The 25,743-nt window shown below is 42.5% G+C and overlaps 1 protein-coding gene across 1 annotated transcript in view; it reads right to left on the reverse strand.

Moving 5' to 3' along the window:
* The window catches only part of SDC2 (syndecan 2), a 112,508-nt gene extending 86,978 nt beyond the window's left edge, over positions 1–25,530 (reverse strand). The window contains exon 1 of the mRNA XM_007164947.3: positions 24,970–25,530. Within this exon, the coding sequence (XP_007165009.1) occupies positions 24,970–25,029 (60 nt within the window). The 5' untranslated portion in view covers positions 25,030–25,530. The remainder of the gene's footprint in view (positions 1–24,969) is intronic.
* Between the last annotated feature and the right edge of the window lie 213 nt (positions 25,531–25,743).

Raw genomic sequence — 25,743 nt, forward strand, 5'->3', positions numbered from 1 at the left:
CCTAATTATTATTACCGCTATATTCATGCACCAGCTGTGAACAATTAAAAGCCTTTATTTCTAAAATTCCCACGAGCCCAAGAATAAAATTAAGACATTTCTGAAAGAAGTTTCAGCTATTTATCTGTAAGTTAACTGCTCTCAAGGTAACGCAGTCTCTCTAACTATATCCACAAGGCAGAAATACACAGTGTCACAGCAAAATTTTGTTTTTTCCTTTTTCTATGTCACGCATTTTATCGTTTAAAATTAAAATAGGGCTTCCCTGGTGGCGCAGTGGTTGAGAGTCTGCCTGCTAATGCAGGGGACACGGGTTCGAGCCCTGGTCTGGGAAGATCCCACATGCCACGGAGCATCTGGGCCCGTGAGCCACAACTACTGAGCCTGCGCGTCTGGAGCTTGTGCTCCGCAACAAGAGAGGCCGCGATAGTGAGAGGCCCGCGCACCGCGATGAAGAGTGGCCCCCACTTGCCACAACTAGAGAAAGCCCTCGCACAGAAACGAAGACCCAACACAGCCAAAAATAAATAAATTAATTAATTAATTTAAAAAAAAAAGTAGGCTTAAAAATTAAAATAACCAAGAAATATTATGAAAGCACATGACTAGGCTTTTTATACTATTAAACTAAGAGAACTGATCACTTCAATCCCATCATTTATGTGCTTCCCAGCCTCTTCTCACCAGAATCACCAATAAAATACGAGAACATTAGTAGGACACGTCTCTACTCTTCCAATTGTATGGGTAGGCGACAATGATTAAAACATACCATTTTTTAATGGGTGGCCAGGCACAAAAATCACACAATTTCCAGCTGACTTGGGGAGAAGCATCAGAATCTAGTCAAGCTCCTTCATTTCACAGCTGAAGAAACCCAGGCTCAGAAACTGTAGGCAGGGTAAGAGGCAGTCAGAGCTCAGGAAGGTCACTTAACCAAGTTTTTACTGGCAAGGCTAAGCCAGGGACCAGAGACCTAAAATGTGCTCCACTCCAAACATTCAGAAATGCATTCCATTTCAGAAGGGAGAAAAACAGAATAAAAACTAACAGCAATCCAACCACTCTGCTACCTACCCTTTGTATCTCTGGCAAGTGGGCTCAACGAGGCTTGAGGGACCTCATGGCCAAGTCTCCTGATATAGTTAATGTCTTACATTCCTACTTTTTAATTCACCCCATTTCCTAACCACCTAAATTAAAACCAAAGGAAAGACATCAATCACAACCAAGTTTGTTTGAAGATTCCCTTCCACAGGTGTGTCTATATAGAGAGACACACATACTTATGTACATAAGTATGTACGTATAGTACTTATAGATCATACAGATAAATGGAATAAAATCAAGAGTTCAAAAATAAACCCTTACATTTATGGTCAACTGATTTTTGACAACGGTGCCAAGACAATTCAATGGGGGAAAGAATAGTCTTTTTAATAAAATGTGTTGGGACAACTAGAAACCACATGCAAAAAAAAAAAAAAGTTGTACCCCTACTCCACAACACATGCAAAAATTAATAATTAACTCAAAATGGATTACAAACCTAAACGTAAGAGCTAGAAACATAAAACTATTAGAACACATAGGAATAAAGCTTTGCAACCTTCAGTGAGGAAACAGTTCCTTACATATGACACCAAAAGCAACAAATGAAAAATTAGATAAACAGGACTTAATAAAAATTAATACTTCTGTGGTTCAAAGTACACTACCAAGAGGATGAAAAGACAATCCACAGAATGGGAGAAAATATTTACAAACTGAATATCTGATAAAGGACTTGCATTAAGAACATATAAAGAACTCTCGAAACTCAGTAATAATAAGACAAATAACCCAATTTTTAAATGGGCAAAGGATTTAAACAGACATTACTCCAAAGAAGAAATACAAGTGGCTAATAGGAACACAAAAAGATGCTCGACATCATTAGTCATTAAATGCAAAACCACAGTGAGGTACCATGTCACCCCCACTAGAATGACTATGATCAAAAGGACAGACAATAACAAGTGTTAGCAAAGATGCAGAGAAGCCTTGTGCACCGCTGGTGGGAAGGTAAAATATTCCAGCCACTTTGGAAAACAGTTTGGCAGTTCCTCAAAATGTTCAACATAGAGTTACTATATGACCCAGCAATTCCACGCCTAGGTATACAGCCAAGGGAAACAAAACCACATGTCCACACACAAACCTATACACGAATTTTCAAAACAGCATTGTTCATAACTGCCCAAAAGTTGAAAGAACCCAAATGTCCATCAACTGATGAATGGGTAAACAAAATTTGGTACCTCCATACAACGGAATATTATTCAGCAATAAAAGAAATGCAGTACTCATCCAGACACCAATATGGATGAACCTTGAAAATTTTATGCTAAGTGAAAGAAATTGGTCACAAAAGACCACATATTATATGACTTCACTTACACAAAATGTCCAGAATAGACAAATCTATAGAGACAATCTATAAAGACAGAAGGTAGATTAATGGTTACCTAGGACTTGGTGGGGATGGAACGAGAGGTCACTATTGATGGGTAGAGGGTTTCCTTTGGAGGTGATGAAAATGTTCTAAAATCAAATTGGGGCACAGGTTGCACAACTGTGAAAATACTAAAATCACTAAACTGTACACGTTAAATGGGTGACGTTGTGGTATGTGAGTTATAGCTTAAGAAAGCTATTAAATTCTACGTATACATGTACATCAACTGCAAGGAGCATAAAAGAAAGACTGTTTGCCAGTGATCCTATTGCACAGCCAAATAAACTATTTTTTTAATAACTAAATAATTTCCCGACAATGCAAGGTATGTTTTGATCTTGAGCTCAGTGTCAAATTTTGCATTTTGTAGAGGACCTCAGACCAGAACTAAAAACACCAAAAAGGTTATTAGCATAGAGGTGGGGTCCACAGAAAGTCCTTCGAAGCTTTCTAGTTTTTCGGCCAAAAGCAGTTCATTCTGTAACTTCAGTGTGTTTATATATTAAAATGTAGAGTCAAGGGTGGGAACCAAGAACGTGCGTTTTTAACAAACCCCCCTTTCCCTCCCCCAAGATGATTCTAATCCAGGCAGTGTGAGGAGAGCACTTTAGGCAAGGAAAGCCATCCACCTGGAAAGCCTCCTCTGGGCAGTCCTGGAGCTAATGAGCTGTAAATCAGTGGGCCAGTCGTGATCACAGTTGGGCAGCATTTTTCATACTAATACTTGCCATCAATTTCATAGGCATTTGGGAGATAGTCAGATTTCAAAGTCTGTGGATAAATCATGCTGGGTGAAATGCTCGCCTTTAGAAGAGGAGGTTCAGTCACCCCTTGGGACCCCCAGAATACCATGCTTGAGCTACTCAAAGTCTCAGTATCTTTCTAGAGTGCATTTGCTTGCACAGTTTTTAACAGAACTATTAGATTCCGGGACAACAAAACTGTCTATCTAGTGCGTAATATTCAGACCCTAAAAATGAGGGAAAAAATCTGCTGGGAATTGCCATCCACAGAACAAGGACAGCTGGCCTTCACACCCCAGTTGTTTCCTGTCTCTAACAGGTGGAGAACATTCTCCCTACTGTGAGAACTTCACCTCCTACTCCAGCTTCTATTTCCCATACTCAGAAGCAACCTCCGTCCTCCTATCTGGGAGGAAGAAATCTGAACTATAACAGCTAGATGGAGTGGCATCCCTGAGAGGAAATGGTTAGTCATGAAAGATTATAGCATTCTAAATGACAACTGTAACCAATTTACTTGGCTGACAAAGGAGAAGAGAATAGAGCGAAATGTTAAAATGTGGACTGGAATTTTAAAAACTTCATTCCAAGGCAATAGGTAGAAAGGAGAAAAAATTATTTCCTTAAAAAAAAAAAAGAGTGCAGCCATTATAGAACTATAGCACATTTGGTGGCAGAGATCAGCGGGTTTTACAAATGGGAAAAATGAGACAAAAGAGGTTGAGTGATGTCCCAGAGGTCACTGCTGGTTACTGGCAGAGAAAGGCCAGCTTATAAGAACCCAAGTCTTCTGGCTACCTGGCCAGCATTCTCTTGCTTCATGCAGAATAAAGAAGTAAACATGAAGGGGGTGCTATTTGGACAAGAGTAAAGAGGTAGAGAAATGGTTCCTAACCTTGAGTCCTTCAGCCCATCATTTGTTTCAGTGGTGTTTTTCACAGTGGTTGCTTAAGCCTCATAAGGAAAGCTTTGTGCTATGACCCATGGGTCATGGGTGATCATGACACAGCATGACCATCTCACCCAGTCGAAGAAGAGGTACTTGGTGCATATCACTAAGTGATGGGGGAATGAATGCTTGGGAGGCTAAGCCTACCTTCCACATCCCTGACAGCCTGGGACAGTGGCCTCTTTGCCTGATACTCTTCATGCTGGCTTGGAGACCGACTACCTCTCCTCCTTTGAAGACTCTTCCGCTGCCCTCAAGTCCTGGCCCCTTGCTGTGACTTGAGTTTGCCTCATCTCCCAGGTCCACACCTCTCTGGCTCACATCAGACAGTCAAGCTGGCCATTCTGCCTGATTTAAGTACCTGTCAGGGTCACTTGAAGTTTGAGGCAATGGCAAATTTCAATAGTTACTTGTCCCCTCAAGTTGGCAAATAGACATCTTGCCAACAGTTTAACAGAAGATTGGCCCTAGAGTACCATACTCCTTCAACTAAGGCAACAAATGATGTCTAGTCTAAGACCAAGTTATCAGGAAATAAAATATATTTTAAGTTGTTCAGCATTTAACTTCAAAATATTATAAGAACAATAGAATCTAAAGTTAGAAGGAAGCTATACAGGTCAGCTCATCTCCCAGCCAGCTAATGCTTTGAATCTCCTCTAAAAATCCCAAAAGGCCATCCAAAGCGCATGCTTACTTACCTCCAGGCTGGGGCCCTCACTACTTCTGAAGTGGTCTATTCCATCCCTGCCTGCCTTTTAGAAAGGGCTTCCTTTTATTCAACCAAAATCTGTCTCTTTGGAAGCTACCACGCCTTTCATTCCTAATTGTCCAAAAGAATATAAGATCCAAGAAGGCAAAGGGTCAGATGTAAGTCATCACATTATATCTTCCTAGTGCTTGTTAGATAATGATGCTTTCCAGAAAATGTTTTTATTATTGTTTTGTAAATTTCCAGTAAAATAAATACAAGCTCTTGCACATGTAGATGCTAAAAGAAAGTAGTTTTATATGAAATAGAAAGATTAAAAGGCTTTCCTGAATGAATACTAAACACATCTGCGAATACTTTATGGTATGGAACTTGTTTGAATCTTCTAGGTTTTCTGTCTCTATTTATACCTCAAGGCACAAAACAACAAAAACAGTCTGGTAAAGACTCACAAGAGTAGTTAATGCCCAGGGAGAAAAATGGCAAACGCTAGGAGGCATCTCTCAATATTTATTAAACCAACAATAGTGTTTTGGGTAAATCTTATTAACTCAATACACAAAGTTCTGGGCAAACGAAATTTTAATTCATTTACATCAGATGTGCCTGCAATCCACATTTTTATTAAAAAGGACAATAATGCAATAAACAATAAGCATTCAGTTGAGAGGCTTGGAAATAGCGTGTTATTTTGAACATTATGCATTATTTTTCTATCATTTAACTGTTACAACTTTTTTTTTAACATGGTATTCTTTTAAAATGCTCCTGTTTCATATAATTCAACCACATATCATTTCTTCTAAAGTTTGTGGAAAAGTTTGCAGTCTTGGAAATCACCTCAAATCTTCTATGCAATGAGTAAGTTATTTAAAAAAAAAGAAATATATATATATATATATTAAAGTAAATAAAACCTTGAGAATGAAAGGTAAACACAGCACAATTCATCATTTTTATAATACTCCTCACTGTTTGATGATGGCCTCTATTTATACAATCTTTTGCAGTTAAAGATGCAATCCATTTCATTTAGAATATTTAAAAAAACCATTTACCAATCAGTCAAAGATAAACAAATTTATCTTTTCCTTTATCAATATTTACCAATCATTAAAATACGACATCAAAAGTACATTGCTGCAGTCTCCTATGTTTATTAAACTCATCAAAATATTTGTTTTTAAATGCCTTTTATCTAATGTGCCAATAATCTTCAAATATTCCATACACGACTAAGTTGACAGTAAATACTCCCCCACCCCTGGCTTTAGCACCCCCAAGTTCTCCACTTCCCTTTCTTGTCTAGGTCCAAATGCCAGTTAAAAGAGTAAGCTCACTATATACTATGCCTGCTATTTAATTTGTCACTAAATAGATGGATACTAGAGTTTTTACCTGGACGAACGGCAATGCCTGAACCCACATCCAAGTTACGACTTCCACTTCCAAGTTATGACCCCCTTCCCGGTTATGACCACCCCCCTTCCAAGATATGACCCCCCTTCCAAGATATGAACCTCCTTCCAAGATATGGTCATCAGGAGTGTAAGCCCCAAGGCAAACTGTTGTGTGTGTCAAATGTCTTATCCTGGCAAAATCAGGTAAGATGAAGGTCAGGCTTGAAAGAGGAGAGAAAAGTTACTGTAGTAAGAGCCAGAGCATAAGTGAAGGGAAAAAAAGGTGTCCCATTTTGACAGCATTCATTCTCCTCCCTCAGGTAACAGTCACTCCATTTTTATCTGGGGAGCCAATCCTTTCCTATCACGGTCCAAGGGGATTCAGGCTCTTCCTTCACTTGTAGTTCCAGGGATGATGCATATGACCCAGGCCAGAGGCAGTCAGGTCAAGCCAATCAAGAGTCAATGACGGGACTTCACTGGTGGTGCAGTGGTTGAGAATCTGCCTGCCAATGCAGGGGACACGGGTTCGAGCCCTGGTCCGGGAAGATCCCACATGCCACAGAGCAACTAAGCCCGTGTGCCACAACTGCTGAAGCCCGCGCGCCTAGAGCCCGTGCTCTGCAACAAGAGAAGCCACCGCCATGAGACGCCCGCACACCGCAACAAAGAGAGAAGCCCCCGCTTGCTGCAACTAGAGAAAGCCCGCGCACAGCAACGAAGACCCAACACAGCCAAATAAATAAAATAAATAAATAAATTTATATTAAAAAAAAAGAGTTAATGACAAGATATTTTCGGATTCCTACTAGAATAATTGGGAAAGAGAAGCTCTTTCTACTACAACTGCTGAGAAGACAGGCTGTTTGCTAACCTGAAGTTGCCATACCCCATCTTGCCACCACAAGGGGGAGTGGTTTCTCCTGGTTGTCATCAGTATCCAAAATCTTCCCTTTTTTAGTAATACGACCTCTCCAGATTCGTACTAGGCACGTGGTTGCCCATGCAGAGACATTTCCCAACCTGCACTGCATCTTGTGTAGCCGTATGACTACACTCTGACCAATGGGATGTAAGTGGAAGTGACGCTACACTTCCAGGCTGGGGCCTTAAGAGGAATGTGCGTGTCCACCCTTTGACTCTTCCTCCTGGCTGGGAGACAGTAAGGATGAAGCTGCCACCTTGGAGCCACAGATAAGAGCTGCATGTGAACCTGGTAAAACCATCCCACCAGCCCTGTCTTTGGACTGTTATGTCAAAGGGAAATAAAACAGCTATTTTAAGCCACTATATTTGGGGAAATCTCCTTTTAACAACAGCTGAGCTGTTACCTTAATTAGTATAAGTCCTGGGAGTAAACCTAAGAAAAGGAAAGTTGCACTGAAAGACACGTAAAACCCAAGACCTGATACTTAAGCCTCTTGATGCAGCCCAGCCTGAAGACAAAACTACTCCTGGACTTCTCCATTATCTTAGCCAAAAAGTTTCTTTTTATTTCTTATGCCAATCTGAGTTGGGAGCTTTGTTACTTGCACTTGGGAGTGTCTTAACTGCTTAAATGATGATGGCTTATGGGCTACTGTTACACCTAATGGTCCCAGGATCTCCTAAGCAGTAGCTATTGAGCCATCCCTTTCTTCCTCATCAGTGCCTGCTTCCCTGAGTCAACACCAGTCAGAAGCCAAAGCAGCTATTCTGCCTCCCCACAAAACTGTAAATTAAGGGCATTCTAGGGACTGACTTCTTTAAAGGAAACTCACTATTTCTATAAAGTAGTGTTTTACCAACTATAATGTGGCTATGAGTCACTGAGAGTCTTGTTAAAATGCAAATTAGAAGTCAGCAGTCTCAGATGGGGTTTGGGATTCTATATTTCTAATGAGCTCCCAGGTGATGCTCAGGTTGCTGGTCCAGCGCCCACATTTTGAGTAGTAACGCCCTAAAGCAGTGGTCTGCAACCTGCCTGCACAGTAGAATCACCAAGGCAGCTTTAAAACAAAAAACAAAAAAAAAACCCCACTGATATCTGGGCCCCACCACTAGGGGCCCTCCTTTAGTGGTGCCTGTACCGTCAGGGATGAGAACCATTTCTCAGTAGTTCTCAAACTCTAGCATGCCACAAAAATCACCCGAAGGGCTTTTAAAAACTCAGATTGCTGGGCCCCACCCCCAGATTTCTGATTTGGTTGGACTGGAGCTCAGCCCAGAACCCACATTTCTAACAAGATCCTAGGTGATACAGATGCCGCAATCCATCCACACTTTAAGAACCGCTGGTCAAAAGCTAGAGTTAATGACTCCTGCAACAGACCTCAATTTCCACTGAGAACAAATGTCTTTATCTGCCAATTTTATTCTATGAATGCTCCGGAACATCTATCAGGGGATGCACTGGGGGAGGGGAGTAGAATTCACATTTCCACTTCCTTGATTTCTAAGACTAGTCTCTGTGCACGCTTAATACTTTGTAAAGACAGATTTAACCCTATCGTCGCCAAAATAATAAACAGTAACGATAAATTTTCTTCTGGATATTACAGACTCATTGGGTTTAAAAGCCTATGAATCATAGCAAATGGCTCACTTTAACAGCTTGCTCAGAATAATACTTCTTCCATCTGTATTGTAGGACAGATACATGTTGAGTGGTAGTTTCTAAAGGGTCAGCATTTTAACGTTATCCTGCAGAGCTGTTTCTAAAAGCTTTGAGAACTCCAGAATTCTTAAACAAGGTTTTTTCCACTGAGTCAATTAAAGAGATCCCCTTTTATTCAAGGGATGGAAAATTGTGTTCAGAGTTGAGTGAGGGCAAACATGCTCCCAAATTAGATATCTGAACAAAGTAAACTATGAATAGATTAGATAATGGGCTGCTGCTTTTTTACTTAAGAAAGAACTAAAGACAACTCAGATGTCTTATTCACAGGACAGCCTAAAGCACTCTCTCTTCCCAACTCCAACCGGAAACAGTCTATTTCCATGGAATTAATTCGACTTGAACCAGGTTCAAGTAGCTGAAGTGCAGTTACAATAAGAGGGCCATCATTAAGACACGTGTGCTCGGCTTATACATGACCAGTACATTCAGACAAGCCCTAGAATACATTTTCAATCAGTAAAACACACCATCTCTCTGCTCAAAGCATGAACTCAGGCAAATCTAATAAGCTGACCAAACATGCTTTTCTGCAACCAGGCCAAGAGGACAGGCATCCTTTGTTCCACCAAGGAGAGTTTGCAAAAGGCAAGGGAAATATTGCAAATTTTTAAAGACATCCTTAGATAAATTTCATGTATACGTGTATAATCTTCTGTCCAAAGAGCTCTCAAATGGCATCCTAATCCACCGACATAATTATCAGAAGAGTATAACCCAAGAGAAAGAGGTGTTGAAGAGAAGGGTAGAAGAGGAAAAGCTCAGACGGAGCGAGCACTTCCCAATTCTACACAGCTTAGCCTGTGCCAGGCAGCAGAACTGTCCTGGGAAGCCACCGTATTCCACGTGGCTGGGTCACAGGCAGTGGAGAGCATGGTTTAAGAAGACAAAATCTTGCGTGCCCGACTTCCTTCGGAGCTGGAGGAGACCACAAAAGCATCCAGAACAGTTCTCTTCTCAAATCTTCTAGAAGTTAGAATCACCTGGGGAGCTTTCCAGCTGGCTGGGCCCCATCCCCAGAGATTCTGGTTTAATTGGTTCTGGGTGGGGCCCAGGCACAGAGAGCTTTGAAAAGCTCCCTGAATGAGTTTAATGTGCAGGAAAAGCTGAGAACCACTGACCTAGAACCTGCTCTTCCCTCTCCAGATGAGAACAAGAGCTGAAGAGGCAAAACACCACCTCTTTGCACCAAAAAAACAACAGCCACAAAAAAAAAAAAAAAAAAGAAAAGAAAAAAATTCAGCCTCTCCTTTTGTCTTTCCCATCTGGTCAGTGCCACCATCATTCTTCTCTGTCTCAGTTTCAAAACCTTAAAAGAGGATGCTTTCTTCTTTGATCAGCACACCTAATGAGACATCCATTTCAATTAGCTTCAACAGGAGGCTAGCAGCTATTCTACACCAGGCACTCTCCTAAATGCTTGACGTGCAGGAACACACGCATCTCCATGAGAGGCTACTGTCACTCACCTTCTTTTCACAGATGAGAAAACTGAGGCCCAGAGAGACTAAGTAACCTGCTGAAAGCCCTACAGCCAGACACCAGCAGATCTGGTATTTAAAGAGATTCCTATTCATTCTACACTCAGTTCCCCCATTCTCTCCACAGACAGAAGCTTGTGGAGAGAAGCCTTTGAGGTAAGGTGCTAAATGTTGGTAAAGAAATCAGGAAATGGGTGACCTAGAATATTAGCCCAACAATGCAAATGAAGGGTCTGACCCATCACTAATGGGGGCTGCACCCATCAGACTGCTTTAAAAAGTGATTATACATTTAAACACTCTCACTGCTCTCTTGAAAGATTACAGTATCAAGCCAGGGCTATTTAAAGCTAGAAAAACTGAGGATCTGACTTCTGCTCTGTCACCTAAAATACAGCCATGGCAAGTAATACCGCCTAGCAGTTGTGAGACAATTATAGGCAATAAATGGGAAATGCCTACCATAGTTCTAAGCACACAGTAGGAGATCACTGTAGTAATCTCTCATGTTATTGTCTTTTAACAAAATTCAATTCTTAAAAATATCATCCCACAGACTTATTTTCTGAAAAACTAGGACTCAAATATATTCATGTTATTACACTAAGATTTACAACATCAGTACTCAAGAGAAAAATGTTAGAAGATCATCCAGTGCTGGCAAAAAGTGCTTCTACCTGGGCCCTCAGTTCCACAGACGTTTTTCCCTGAAGGCTCTGACATAATTTTAGTATAAAAATCCAAAGAATGTTCTTCTCCCCTCAACCTACAACAGCAGTTTGCTACCTACATAAAATGTGGTAGTAATTCATGAGGATTTTGCTTCCAGTTTTGATTCTTATCTCCATGAAGTTTTTATCTCCTTTTTCTGCCTGCAAGTCTCCACAATCTTCCCAAGATTTACAAATCAACTTGACTTCAGTCTCTCTCTCTCTGGGTCTTCCAGACCCTAGTGCTCTCAGCCCTCCTCCCCTAATCAGCCAAAAGGTTCACAGACAATAAAGAAGTTAGCAGGAGCACATTTTTTGCTGGAAATTCTGAAATTATCTCAACATCACTTTAAATATTCATTTTGCACAAAACACACTGATGCAGAGTATATAACATATAATGTATGTTCCACTTGGAATTTCATGTATTTATCAAACATGTGGCAGAAGTAAGTGTATTAGGTGCTAATCATTAGTGTAGGGAATAAGGGAGAGGAAGGAGCCAAAAAGGGAATGTGTTATGGTAAGAATAAAACAGCAACAAATCAGATAGCCTGGGCCCAACTTATAACTCTACCACTAACTAACTATGTGATCTTGGACAAGTCAATTCTAGCTCCAAAACCCATTGTTACATACTGAAAAGGCAGAATCCAAAAGAACACAGTGAAAATCATCCCAACACTTGTATACCTCTTTCATTCATCAGCTAAGACTATTTGATCAACTGAACACATAGTATAAGGTCTAGCTCTCCCCTTTAAGAGTCCAAAGCTTATAAAGTATGGAGAATTAAACTGGATGAAATGTTAAGATTTCTTTCTCCCCTGATATAAATATCAATAGCCTATTCAGGTTCTAAACAATTTCTTGCTCTTTGTATCTTTTGTACATTTTAATATTCGGAAGTCTTTGCTTGCAGAGCAGATGGGGGAAAACTAAAAAGTATGAAAATCCAGTGTCTAATTCTGGTTTCTCTCTAACACACTGCGCCACTTCAGGGAAGGCTTTTTTCTAGGAAAGCAGTAACTTCTCTTCTACAAGGGGTTCTTCTTATCCTTCTCAACTGTAGTTCTTATGCAGTTTTGATTGCTAGATACGTCTAACTAGATTCAGACAAAAACAAACTGATCCATAGTTTACAAAGAATGCATATGTTAAATATGGGCTCAACCCAGGTGCAATTACCCTAAACAATCAAAAGGTAGATAATAGTTGCTTGAAGGTAGGTACCATGTCATTTCTTTTTAACCTGCAAGACAAGTAAGAGCTTTGCCCTTGGTTGATGTGCAGTAACATGAGTTAACTATTAACTGACTTACCAAATATAAAACTTCATCCAATAACTAATCAGGACAATTACAAAATCTAATCAACTCAAAAATAAACAAAATACTCAAACCAAAATACTCTGCACTCTTATCTAAATGAGTTCAGAGGTGAGACATAAATGAAGTTAAGATTTTAATTCATTAGTAAACCTAACAGATAAATCAGTGTTTATAAGACCTCCTTTAAGCATTTTACAATTATAATCCCAAGTACTATGTTAGATTTTTCAAATCTCAACTAAATTTCCAACCCGTATGCAAGTCTATTTTGAGCTTTACTTGAATGTAATCCAGGAAACGGATGATGCAGGAAAGAAAAAATATAATTCAGCATCACACCCTGCTTGGTGAAAAATAAACTGGTCATAAATGTGTGAAAATATATGTCCCTTGGTGCCAAGGGTCAGAATGCAAGCAAGAAACAAGAAACATGCATACATATTTGTGCATATATAATATACTCCAGAATCACGAAACTTAAAGCTGAAAGGAAAGAGGATCAAATGAGTTTATAACACCTACTTTGGGTCAGGTTTTTTGTTATAAGTTTTCAGTCATTATTGAGGCTAATCTTCAAAATTAACCCAAAAGCAAAATATTATAATTCCCAATTTTACACTGAGAAAAACGAGCTCAGAGATGATAAGAAACTTCCCCAAGGTCATGTGGCTTTTAGGTGGTAATACCAGAAACTGAACTACAGCATATCTGACTCATCATCATACCCTTCAATATCATCTCCTGTGTTATCTTAACTTGGGAGGGCACACAAGTGAAACCTGACAACGCTAGAACTACTACTTCATGTGAATTAGGATCTATATATGTTATGACCCATAATTTACTGCACTGTCACACACCTGTCATCCATGCAGAGACTGTTGCCTAACAACTCAGTACACAGTGGCTTTTTGGTTCCTAAACATGTCAAATGTATTGAGTCTTCAGCACAGATGTACTAACCCTAATACAGTAAGCTTTCAGTTAACCAGATATTAGACCTTTATATTAACATTTTTGTAAATTTTTATCAGATGCTTTTCTGAATCTGTTGAGATAACCATACTGTTATCTCCCTTAAACTGTTAATAACTGCATTGCTTTCTGATGCTGAAGCATTCCTTGGATAAACCCTACTTGAACTCATCATTATTCTTTTAATAAGCTGCTGTACTCGGTTTGATAACATTCTATTTAAAATTGTGGGATAGGGAGGGTGGGAGGGAGATGCAAGGGGGAGGAGATATGGGGATATATGTATATGTATAGCTGATTCACTTTGTTATAAAGCAGAAACTAACACATCACTGTAAAGCAATTATACTCCAATAAAGATGTTTAAAAAATAAATGAATAAAATAAAATTCTGGCATCTAGGATCACAAGTGAAACTGGTCTAAAGATTTGTTTTCTTGTGCTTTCCTTGTCTGGTTTTGACACAGAATAATGCCAACCTCCTGAAATCTTCTGTCGTTCCCTAAGCTTTGGAACAAGTATCTGTTCCTTGAAGGATCAGCAAAACTTATTTGTAAAACCATCTAGGTCTGGTGCCATTATGTTAAGGTTTTTTGTTTTTTTTTTTTTGATGTGGACCATTTTTTTAAAAGCCTTTATTGAATTTTTGTTACAATATTGTTTCTGTTTTATGTTTTGGCTTTTTTAGCCCTGAGGCATGTGGGATCTTAGCTCCCTGACCAGGGATCAAACCCGCACCCCCTGCATTGGAGGGCGAAGTCTCAACCACTGGACTGCCAGGGAAGTCCCCTGGTGCCTTTTTTTTAATGGTGTTTTTTGTTGAGATCATTGTTGATTCACATGCAGTTGTAAGAAGTAACACAGAGACTTCTCTCGTACCCTTTACCCGGTTTACCCCAATGGTAACATTTTATAAATATCAAAACAAGGATACTGACATGGATACAACTGACCAATCTTATTCAGATTTCCCCAGTTGTACCTGTACTCATTTGTGTTTGCATCTGTGTGTATTTAGCTCTATGCAATTTCATCAATGCACAGGTTTGTGGATACATAAATACATAGTATATACATATATGTGTAGATATATTTAAATTTATTCAATATAACCAGGGTTTTACTATACATAGTTTTTTTTATTAAAGTACAGTTGATTTACAATGTTGTCTATACATAGTTTTATATCTGACTTTTTTTCTATTATAAAAACAGTTTCCAAGTTATAAACATTCTTCCAATACATTTTTAATGGTTGTATGATATTTAATGTATAATTTAGAATCTTTTATTTAACCATTCCTCTAGTATCATACACGTAGGTTGTTGCCATTTTTTAAACTATTATAAGTAAGGCTTCAATAAATACATGTACCCAGCTACGATTATGTCCTTTGGAGAGATTTGTAGAGATAAAATTACTGGAGAAACTTTTCATGGGCCAGAAATAATCGATGACATATTCTCTCACATCACCCACATTTAGAGAAAAGGGTGAGTACAGGCATACTTTGTTTTATTGTGCTTCAAAGATATAGCATTTTTTAAAAATTAAAAGGTTTGCAGCAACCCTGTGTCTCGCAAGTCTATCGGCGCCAGTTTTCCACCAGCTTTTGCTCACTTCGTGTCTCTGTGTCACATTTTGGTAATTCTCACAATACTCAAACTTTTTCATTATTATTATATTTGTTATGGTGATCTGTGATCAGTGATCTTTGATGTTACTGTTTTAATTGTTTTGGGGACGAACCTCGGCCATATAAAACAACAAACTTAATAACTGTTGGATGTATTCTGACTGCTCCACGGAGCAGTTCCCCATCTCTCTCCCTCTCCTCGGGCCCCCCTATTCCCTGAGATATAACAATATAGAAATTAGGCCAATTAATAACCCTACAGTGGCCTCTACACGTTCAAGTGAAAGAAAGAGTCTCTCACTTTAAATCAAAGGCTAGACATGATTAAGCTTAGTGAGGAAGGCATCTCAAAAGCCGAGAGAGGCCGAAAGCTAGGCCTCTTGTGCCAAACAGTTAGCCAAGTTGTGAAAGCAAAGGAAAAGCTCTTAAAGGAAATGAAAGTGCTACTCAGGTGAACACACAAATGATAACAAAGCAAAACAGCCTTATTGCTGATATGGAGAAAGTTTAATGGTCTGGTTAGAAGATCAAACCAGACACAACATTCCCTTAAGCCAAAGCTTAATCCAGAGCAAGGTCCTGACTCTCTTCAAGTCTATGAAGGCTGAAAAAGGTGAGGAAGCCGCAGAAGAAAAGTTTGAAGCTGGCAGAGGTTGGTTCATGAGGTTTAAGAAAAGAAGCCATCTCCGTAACGTAAAAGTACAAGGTGAAGCAGCAAGTGCTGATGTAGAAGCTGCAGCAAGTTATCCAGAAGATCTAACTAAGATAATTCATGAAGGTGGCTACACTAAACAACAGATTTTCCATGTAGATGAAACAGCCTTCTATTGGAAGAAGATGCCATCTGGGACTCTCATAGCTACAGAGGAGAAGTCAATGCCTGGTTTCAAAGCTTCAAAGGATAGGCTGACTCCCTTGTTAGGGGTTAATGCAGCTGGTGACTTAAAGCTGAAGCCAATGCTCATCTACCATTCAGAAAATCCTACAGCCCTTAAGAATTATGTTAAATCTACTCTGCCTGTGCTCTGTAAATGGAATAACAAAGCCTGGATGACAGCACGTCTGTTCACAACATGGTTTACTTAATCTTAAGCCCACTGTTGAGACCTACTGCTCAGAAAAAAAAGATTCCTTTCAAAATATTACTGTTCATTGACAATGCACCTGGTCACCCAAGAACTCTGATGAAGATGTACAAAGAGAGTAATGTTGTTTTCATGCCTACAAGAACAACATCCATTTTGCAGCCCATGGATCATTTCAACTTTCACGTCTTACTATTTAAAAAACACATTTTGTAGGGCCATAGACAGTGATTCCTCTGACGTATCTGGACAAAGCAAATTGAAAACCTTCTGGAATGGATTCACCATTCTAGATGCCATTAAGAACATTTGTTAAAATATCAACATTCACAGGAGTTTGAAGAAGTTGATTCCAACCCTTTGAGGGGATGACTTTGAGGGGTTCAAGACTTGAGTGGAGGAAGTAATTGCAGATGTGGTGAAAATAGCAAGGGAACTAGAATTAGAAGTGGAACCTGACGACATGAATGAATTGCTGCACTTCCATGATAAAACGTGAATGGATGAGGAGTTGCTTCTTATGGACGAGCAAAGAAAGTGGTTTCTTGAGATAGAATCTACTCCTGGTGAAGATCGTTGAAATGACAACAAAGGATTTAGAATATGACATAAACCAAGTTGATACGGCAGCACCAGGGTATGACAGGATTGACTCCAGTTTTGAAAGAAGTTCTACTGTGGGTAAAATTATCATACAGCACCAAATACTACAGAGAAATCGTGAAAGGAAGAGTCAACCTATGCGGCAAACTTCACTGTTGTCTTATTTTAAGAAATTCCCACAGCCACCCCAGCCTTCAGTAACCACCACCCTGATCAGTCAGCAGCCATCAACATCCAGACAAGACACTCTGCCTGCAAAACGATTACAATTCGCTGAAGGCTCAGATGATGGTTAGCATTTTTAGCAATAAAATATTTTTTAATTATGATAATGTACATTGATTTTTTTTTAGACACAACACACTACACTTAACAGAATACAGTATAGTATAAATATACTTTTATATGCACTGGGAAACCAAAAAACTCATGTGCCTCGCTTTATTGTGATATTTGCTTTATTGCAATCTTTGCTTTTTTGTGGTGGTCTGGAACCAAGCCCACAGTATCTCCCAGTATACCTATACAAAAATGTCCCCAATATCTCGAGGTAGAGCTAGGCCTCCCCAAGTCAGGGAAAGAACCCCAGCTATGAAAACGCAGGCTCAATCATGTAGTTTCCGGGCCACCCTCTGGGCTGGAGCTTATCAGATGAGCCCATAGAGTGTCAAGCCCCCACTCTTCAGGGAAGCAGAAAACAGAATATCAGTAACTAACATGTGACACAGAGTGTGAAGATGCCACTGCGTTAAAAGCTCCAGTGTGTTCTGTCCCACGTAATCCTAAGAATCTATTTGACGATATTCCATTTTACAGATGAGAAAACTGAGCACAGAGAGGTTTAGAAACTTGCCCAAGTTTACACAGTAAGTGGATTCTAACCCAGGCAAGTCTTAACTCCAGTGCCCAGGCTCTGAGCCACTGTACCATACTGCCTGCTCATTTAGACTCTTGCTATGGTCTCTACAGCACTGACGCTGGGCTCCGGTGCTATAGAAAGGAACCAAAGGGAAGGCAGTTAAAGGCCCTTCTCTGGAAATGAAGGTCAAGGCCAGAAAGCAAATGAGAAGCCTGAGACCCTCAGTGGCTTATGCTTCAAAAGCCCTCCAGATTACATCAAGAAGTCATGTTGTCTTCTTTCTAGAATGAAAGTGAATTCCATCTCATCAACTGCCCTTGCTGCTACATTGGCTTATATCAGAAAATATATGGGAAAACACTAGATATTAGATCATGAATATTCAGAGCAATGTATATAATCCCAGTACATGATGAATAGTTAGCTCAAGTTAACTGATTACCACCAGCATTTTACCAGCAGCATTACATTTCTGTAATGTGAATAAATTCCTTGCTCCAGTAATAAAATAGTAAGTATTTGGCAGGAGCTTAATAATTACTTATTGATTAGGTTAACCTTAACATTGCTCCAATCATACCCTGAAGCATATAGAAAAAAATAAATATTAAAGACAGAAAGTTCTTCTAGTTCGTTTTATCATTTTATAGATGGGAAAGCTGAGGTCCCACAGGGATTAAGATTGTTAATTACATGTGTGCAAAGCCTCTCTTTTGCCTTCAATACTGTACATTTATTTTCACTGTCTTTATATTTAACAATACATTGTACAAAAATACATATTTAACTCTTACTCTTTTTTTGATAAGAACTTTAAAAAAATAATTTTCCTTTAATATTTGGATATCTTACTCCATGTATCATTCTTACTGTGAGACTAAACTATATTAATTGTACATATTCCTTAAACATCTGTACTATTTGTATTTAATATACCTGTATAAAGATAAGAAAACATCAAAATGCTTTGTAAAGGACACATTTTACTTCATCTTTGTGACATTTTTCACAGAACAGATTCAACAACAGAGGAGACAAATGTGAAAACATATCTTGTCTTTAATAATATTTTTCTATAGCGTGGAGTCCAACACCATGACCTGACTGTCACATCACCGACTGGGGTACCAGTTGGCCTCACTGCTGATTCAAATGGGAAATCTCCAATGACTTTCTCCTAGTCCCACCAATTCTTTGAGGCTTCTCCCCTTCTCCTAGTCCCACCAATTCTTTGAGGCTTCTCCCCTTCTCCTAGTCCCACCAATTCTTTGAGATACCCAAGAAAAACAGATGTACACAGTCTATTTCAACAGTGTCCTTTCCTACTCAGAGGCCATCACCCCTCTAGCCTTATTGCTAAAACTAATGTTGCCCTAGACACAGACTCATCAAAATGCAATGGAGATTTTTAATAGTAGGACCCACATCTCAAATTGCTAAGAGAAGAAATTCTTCCATGCATTTCTACTCTTAAAAAATAAAAATCCTCCCTATTGCTACTCAAAGCTCCCCAACATTCCCCGACCTCCCGTGCCACCTCATTCTAGACACCCAGTGGCACTTAAGCATGCGATGCCGCTGTAACTCTCTCCTTCCGACCTGCTAGAATCTCAACGCAGCCAAAGGACATGGACACGGGAGGGAGCAGGAATGTACACTGATGGGAGGCACTGGATTTGTCTTTTTATTCTTCAACACCACAGTGTTGATGAAACTGAGGTCGAGAGTCAAAACTTGCAAACTAACCCAGGTCCACCCCCAGGCTGGTAGATTCAGCTGACCCCAGACCACACTGTCTTCAGTGGCCAGAGCGAAAGGGAACTTCAGCAGGACCAACTGACCCTGACTGCCCCAGCCATGGGCACCTGCCCTTAAGTACGGAGCATCAACAGGTGTTTACTGCAGGGGTCAAAGGTATGGAAACAAGGACCTTCCCCTCAGATAGTGCCAATCTCCAAAACATCAGAGGGCTAAGGGGCCTCAAGAATATCATACATGGCTCTCTCATTTCATAGTCAAGAAAACAGCCCAAGAAAGAAGAAGGAAAAAAAAAACCCACTTATTTTCTGTGCCTCAGGTACCACTCCCATGCTCCCTCATTTTATCCTCACAACAATCCTGTTATAAAGGCATTCTCAGGTGCAATTTATATGCACACACACATATGTATTTTTTTAAGTGACTCAAAGTGTCAGTATCTTGTCCAAGTCCTAACACGGAGTAAGCGGCAAAGTACCAACATCTCCCCCACCCAAACCCTTTATCTCTACGCTGGTCCCTCAGGGTCACAAAGCTTCTTACCCCTGGGAGCCCCAGGACTAACACAAAATAGCACGTAGAAGAGGTAAAGTGTGTGACTAGACCAGTGGTTCCCAAATGTGGCTAATTCATTAGCATCATCTGAGATGCTTTATAAAAATACAGATCGCCCCACCCCCTTTAGGCTTCTGATTGTTAGAAGGCCCTGAAATCTCTATTTTTACATACTTACAGTGATTCTGATTGTCAGTCTGCCTTACTATTTACAGAAAGAGAAAAACAATGGCTAGATCAGTCATGAAAGGCTGTCTGGAGCTTGGATTTGAATCAACAGAATTTAAAAGGAGAAACACTGAAGAGGTGGCTATGTCCAGGGAGCGTTCACAAAAGTGAGATGAGTGGGCGAGGGCGGGGAGACATGATGGAGAGGGATGGGGGCAGGGGGGTGGGACTAACTAGGAAGGAGCAATATTCTGGAGCATCATATAAATCTGGCAGAGGTATTTAGGCTCCACACCATGATAACAAGGAAAACACAATCCAAGTGGTACAGGGTAAATCAAACAGCAGGTGAGCATCTGGGCCAGGAAGGGCAATGGCAAGGCTGTTGACATGGGGCACATGGTGGCAAGGTGCCAACAAAGAAAAACCTGAAGGGGAACACTTCCTGGCTGCCTGGTTTGATTACACCTTTATCCTGAGCACTTAGTACAATAGATGCTGAAGAAATATCATGGAATGAACAACATGTAGGTGCATATAGTGGCCAACTGGTCACGAAAGTCAACAAAGATGAACGGGTCAAGGACCTGACTTCAAGATTCAAATCCGATTCAAATCTAGAATTAAGATGATGGTACTGGCAGAGGTGACTAAAAAAGAGTAGCTTGTTTTCAGCAAAAGCTCTTCTTCATTACTTCTTGCTTTTCTCTAAAACTTTATTTTGGCTTCTGGTGCATGAAAGAATTAGGTGGTTTTGAAATACTGGAATGTACCTTCGACAGTGGCATGAACAGCAGGTCTTCTGTCTTGGGAAGAAGAAAACGATGGGCAAGATCTTTTGGTTTGATTTTTGGCAAACGAGGAGAGACAATCTCGTGAGAATCTAAACTCAGATGACATTCCTCACATGACCTAAGATCACTGCCAGCTGACATGCCGATAGCACTGTGGCGTTAAGCCACCGGACTCCCCGTAAACCTGAATGACAGAGCTGGCCGGGCTCTGTGTAGCTTGGTCAGCCTCAGGCTTTGCCAACCTGAGGAGACTCCGGGTCCCCTGAAGCTGGCCAGTCAGGTCTCTGGCGGCTTCTAGGAGACTTGAGAACTAGTTCTACCCAGGAAAAAAAACTAGATGATCTTTTGAAATCCTTTCCAAACTAATGATTATTCAAGGTGCCTTGTGTGTAATCATATTCCACAGTTCCTCAAATGGCAAGCACCATCAAAATTATACGTTCCAGGTCCCAGAAGCAGGAGTTGGAGGGTATACTCAAATTCCTCTGGATGCCCATCTTCCACAAGCCTGATCTTAATAAGATCTTTCCTTCTCAAGTGACATCTACCTACTGCTAATATCCAACTAACAGAGAAAGAGCCCTTATTTCTCTAAGATTCCCTAGCAAGTATGATTTTCTACATTACTAGAGCAGCCAAAATGTATTTTTTTAAAGAACTGCAAAAGGTTATATGGTTCCAATTTAATTTTTCCTTGAAATGCAAGCTTTCCAATGCCTGCCTTTCATAATACACTGAGACATAATGCATGGGTCCAAATGACTTGACAGTTTCTTTTAATTTACACACATCTAAGCATGTGCAAAAAATTCCACTAGTTCAAAACGCTTCCTTTTCTTAAACATACTTCCAGTTCAAATTACGTGTTTATGGCAGTCTGCAATGTATTATTTCTGAAGATAAACAGTCATGTAAAAAATTGATAGAAAAGCAGCAGCATATCACTACTGCCACACTCTGTCAGTCTTTCCTCTCGCATGCCGGTGGGAGGTACAAATGCATCGCCATAACCAGGCTTGCCCTGCTGCCTCCAGCGTCCAGAAAGGCAGGGCCACCAGTTCCTTTCCACAGACAGCTTTGAGCCTTGGTTGCTGAGAACCTCTTTCCCCGCCCCGCCCCCCCCCCCCTTGAACTTAGTATAAAACTCAAGAATGCACTAACTGCGGATGTTTTTCCTTTTAAAAATGAGAGGCTTTAAGCTCAGATGATCACTACTTCTAACTCCCAGAAAACAGTTGCAGTTTTCCAATTAAAATTCGAAGTACTGGAAATAATGTACTCTGATGACTAAATGTTGAAAAGTGAAGTCTTTCAACTTCGCATACATTTATGCTGCTACATGTGAAACAGAGGCTGAAAAGTAATTGAAATGGACTATTGGCTGTCCTGGGCCTTGAAAAAGCTTCTATTGAGAAAAATTGACTCACTGCCTAACAAAGACTCTCTGCTACAGTCTTCAAGTTGACATTTTAAAAATATCTAATCACCCTTTTGAATGATATTCCAATTACTGAAAACAGTATCTACCACAGTGAAACAGCTCACTTGGAAAGCATCCAATTCTGGTTGGAAATGAGAAATATTAGAACCCCAAAGGCACAGAGTTGGGGGTAGAGGTGTCACCAGAGAAGACAGGTATAGTTCAGCCAAAAAGCTTCCTTAAGAAGCACTGTCAGGGCTTCCCTGGTGGCGCAGTGGTTGAGAGTCTGCCTGCCAATGCAGGGGACACGGGTTCGAGCCCTGGTCTGGGAAAATCCCACATGCCGCGGAGCAACTGGGCTCGTGAGCCATAATTACTGAGCTTGCGCGTCTGGAGCCTGTGCTCCGCAACAAGAGAGGCCGCGATGAAGAGTGGCCCCCGCTTGCCGCAATTAGAGAAAGCCCTCGCACAGAAACGAAGACCCAACACAGCCATAAAAAAAAAAAAGCACTGTCAGAGGGAGATCAGCTCGGTGCTTTTTGACCACCTAGAGGGGTGGGATAGGGAGGGTGGGAGAGAGGCGCAGGAGAGAGGGAATATGGGGATATATGTATACATATAGCTGATTCACTTTGTTATACAGCAGAAATTAACACAACATTGTAAAGCAATTATACTCCAATAAAGATGTTAAAAAAAAAGCACTGTCAGATTTATGCAAAACTCCAAGGAGACATTATTCCTCTAGAATCCCCAAACATCAACACTTTCTAGCAAATTTATGAACAGGACTCAGCAAAAAAGGGACCTCCTTAACCCTGTACAGTTTTTTAGGCAGGCAGGCTTCTCCTGAAAATCTTTAGATGGAGTTCTCCCTTTGCCCTGTTTTGCAACAAGATGAGCAATAATGTTTTTCTGAAATAAACAGAGAATCTCTCCCTTTCGGTGTGCAAAGAGCCGAAGTTCATAACTGACTGGGAGATTACCAATCCCAAGGGATAAAACGATCATTTGCCAAAGAGAAATGCTGGTAAGTTTCGGAGTTCTATTCAACAGCCGGAGCACCCAAATTCTCATCTACTGTGTTCAGTTTACAATCCTACTTGCTCTCCAATCTCGCCTAACGTTTGGGCACCTGCTAGCACACACAGAGGCTCCCACCGATGAAAAATGCCCATCTGCTGCTCAGTGCCAAAGAGGTTTCCCAATCCTAAATCGCATCAACTCAAAAAAGGGGGCTGGGGTGGGGGAGAAGGGAGAAATAACACGCCAAAGGCAAGGGGGGAAAACTCACAAAACCACCTCTAAAGATGACATTATTTGTCTTCGAAGAGGCGGTTCAGTTTATTAGAAATGGACAAGTTATTCGGTGGCAAAGGGAGGAGATACGGGGAACTGGAAGGGACAGAAACAGCCGCACTCCCTAACCGAGGCCCCGGACCGCACTGAGGCTGCAGACGGGATCGCGGACAAAGCTCAGGGCGCCCAGGTAGGGGCCGCCAAGAACAAGTGAAAGCCCAGGAGGCAGTTCTCTTTAGAGGGCGCTCATTGGGCGTCTTAAGGAAACACGCTCCAACCCCCCGAAACGCGACCCAGAGGAGGAGAAACCAAGTTCCCACGGCCGAGGCCGGGGAGGGAGGCTGGGTGCCCGCAGCCGGCCCCGCCGGAGAAGAGACTCCTCCGGGCCTCGGGGTACTCCCGCCGGGTCCCACGAGGGCAAGCATGGCGGGATGGAAGCCTCGGTCTCCGAGCGGCCGGGCGACCCGAGGCCGATCGACCCGAGGCCGATCGCAGTGGCACAGTACCCCGCCTCGCCCGCTGCTGCACTCGAGTGCAGTCCATACTGAAATGCCCTCCTGTCCCTAAGGGCCCGCGAGCTGCCCCCCGCCCCGCAGGAAGCACGGGTCGCCGCACCACCGGGGAGTCCAGCGGCCCGCACCCCGGCATTTTCGGGCGCGTTCCGCTCACCCACCGCGGGACCGAGGACTGCGCCTCCGCCGGTAGCGTTTCCACGTAGTGTCTGCTCCCTCGCCCCAGCCAGAGGAACATCAAACAAAAGAACTTTTTGCAAACTTTCCTCTCCGGACACTCGCGGGTTTCTTAAAGCTGAGCCCCATCTCCCCAGAACCTGCATTCAATCGAGTAGGAAAGCTGGCGTGGGGGTTGGGGGGGGGATGGTGTGCAGGAGAAGGGACCCCAAAGTTTCCAGGGCGTCTCCGGGTCTCGGGGAGCGCGCGGAGGGGACCAGTTCCCTCGCAGCCCTATCCGGGCTTCCTCTCTCCGGCCACCCTTCCCCATCGGTCCTTCCCGGCCACGCAGCAAGACCCTCCGACTGCGAAGAAGTTGGGAGTGACTTCAGGGGCCTCTGCGGTTCGACAAACCTGCAATACTCTTGCCCTCATCCCGGGGGACCTCGGGACAACTCCAGCGAGAGGCGCTTTTCTGAGGGAAGCGAAGGGGGAGAGGAGTGGAGGAGCGAGCTCATTTGTCCCAGCAGATCCCCGGGGGCCGAGGGGCACGTCTGGGAGTGGGGGGCCTCCCCCAGGTGGTGCTCCCCGATTCCCCGCGGGCTCTGCGGACTCTGCTCGGTCTCTGCACCCTAAACGGCGCGCGCGTCCCCCGCCTGGCCCACTCACCGACTCCGCCGACACGCAGGCCACCAAGCCCAAGGTGAGCAGGATCCAAGCGCGCCGCATATTCCCCGGGGACCGGCTGCTCCCAGCCGCCGCTTTGCAACGAGGGAAAAACGAAGTCTCTCGCCCAGCGCCCGGCGCAGCCTGCGCAGAAGGACCGGAGCAGAGCAGCCGCAGCGACTGCGGCTCGGGCTCGGGAGCTCGGGCTCCGGGCTCTCGCTTCCTCCTGCTGCGCCTGCTCCCGCCGCCCGCGGCTGCGCCCCGGGAACGCGGCGCCTTCTCACTTGTTGGTTCCTACACAACCGATGCCTAGCTGTTGCGCCGGTGAGGCAGCTCTCTGGAGCTCTTCTTGCCCTGCTGTTGTTTTACTCCTCCGCGGACTCCTTCCCCGTGTCGCGGCTCCGTTTCTGATTTTTGAGGAATAAATTAGGTGGCTTGGAATGTAGCTGCAGCTGAAGTTTGGGTACAGAGCGGTGGGAGCGCCTGATTCGCGCGGCTGGAGCTCCCGGAGTATCTGGAGAGAAGCGCGTCGGAGCGGAGCTAGTGGCTCGGCGGCTGCGCCCCTCCTCCTCCCGCGCCGCCCCCTCCCTCCCAGGGTCCTCCTCCTCCTCCTCCTCCTCCTCCTCCTCCCTTCCTCCTCCTCCTCTTCTCCTCCCGCTCCCACCCTCCCTCCGGAGCCCGCTTCTCCGGGCTTCTCCGGGCGTCTCGAGGAGGGGAGGCGGCAGTGTGACTCCCAGCTAAACCCGGGAGAAATTCCTACAGGATTACGCCCGGATT

The sequence above is a fragment of the Balaenoptera acutorostrata genome, chromosome 17 (assembly GCF_949987535.1).
Source record: "Balaenoptera acutorostrata chromosome 17, mBalAcu1.1, whole genome shotgun sequence".
NCBI classification, from domain to species: Eukaryota; Metazoa; Chordata; class Mammalia; order Artiodactyla; family Balaenopteridae; genus Balaenoptera; species Balaenoptera acutorostrata.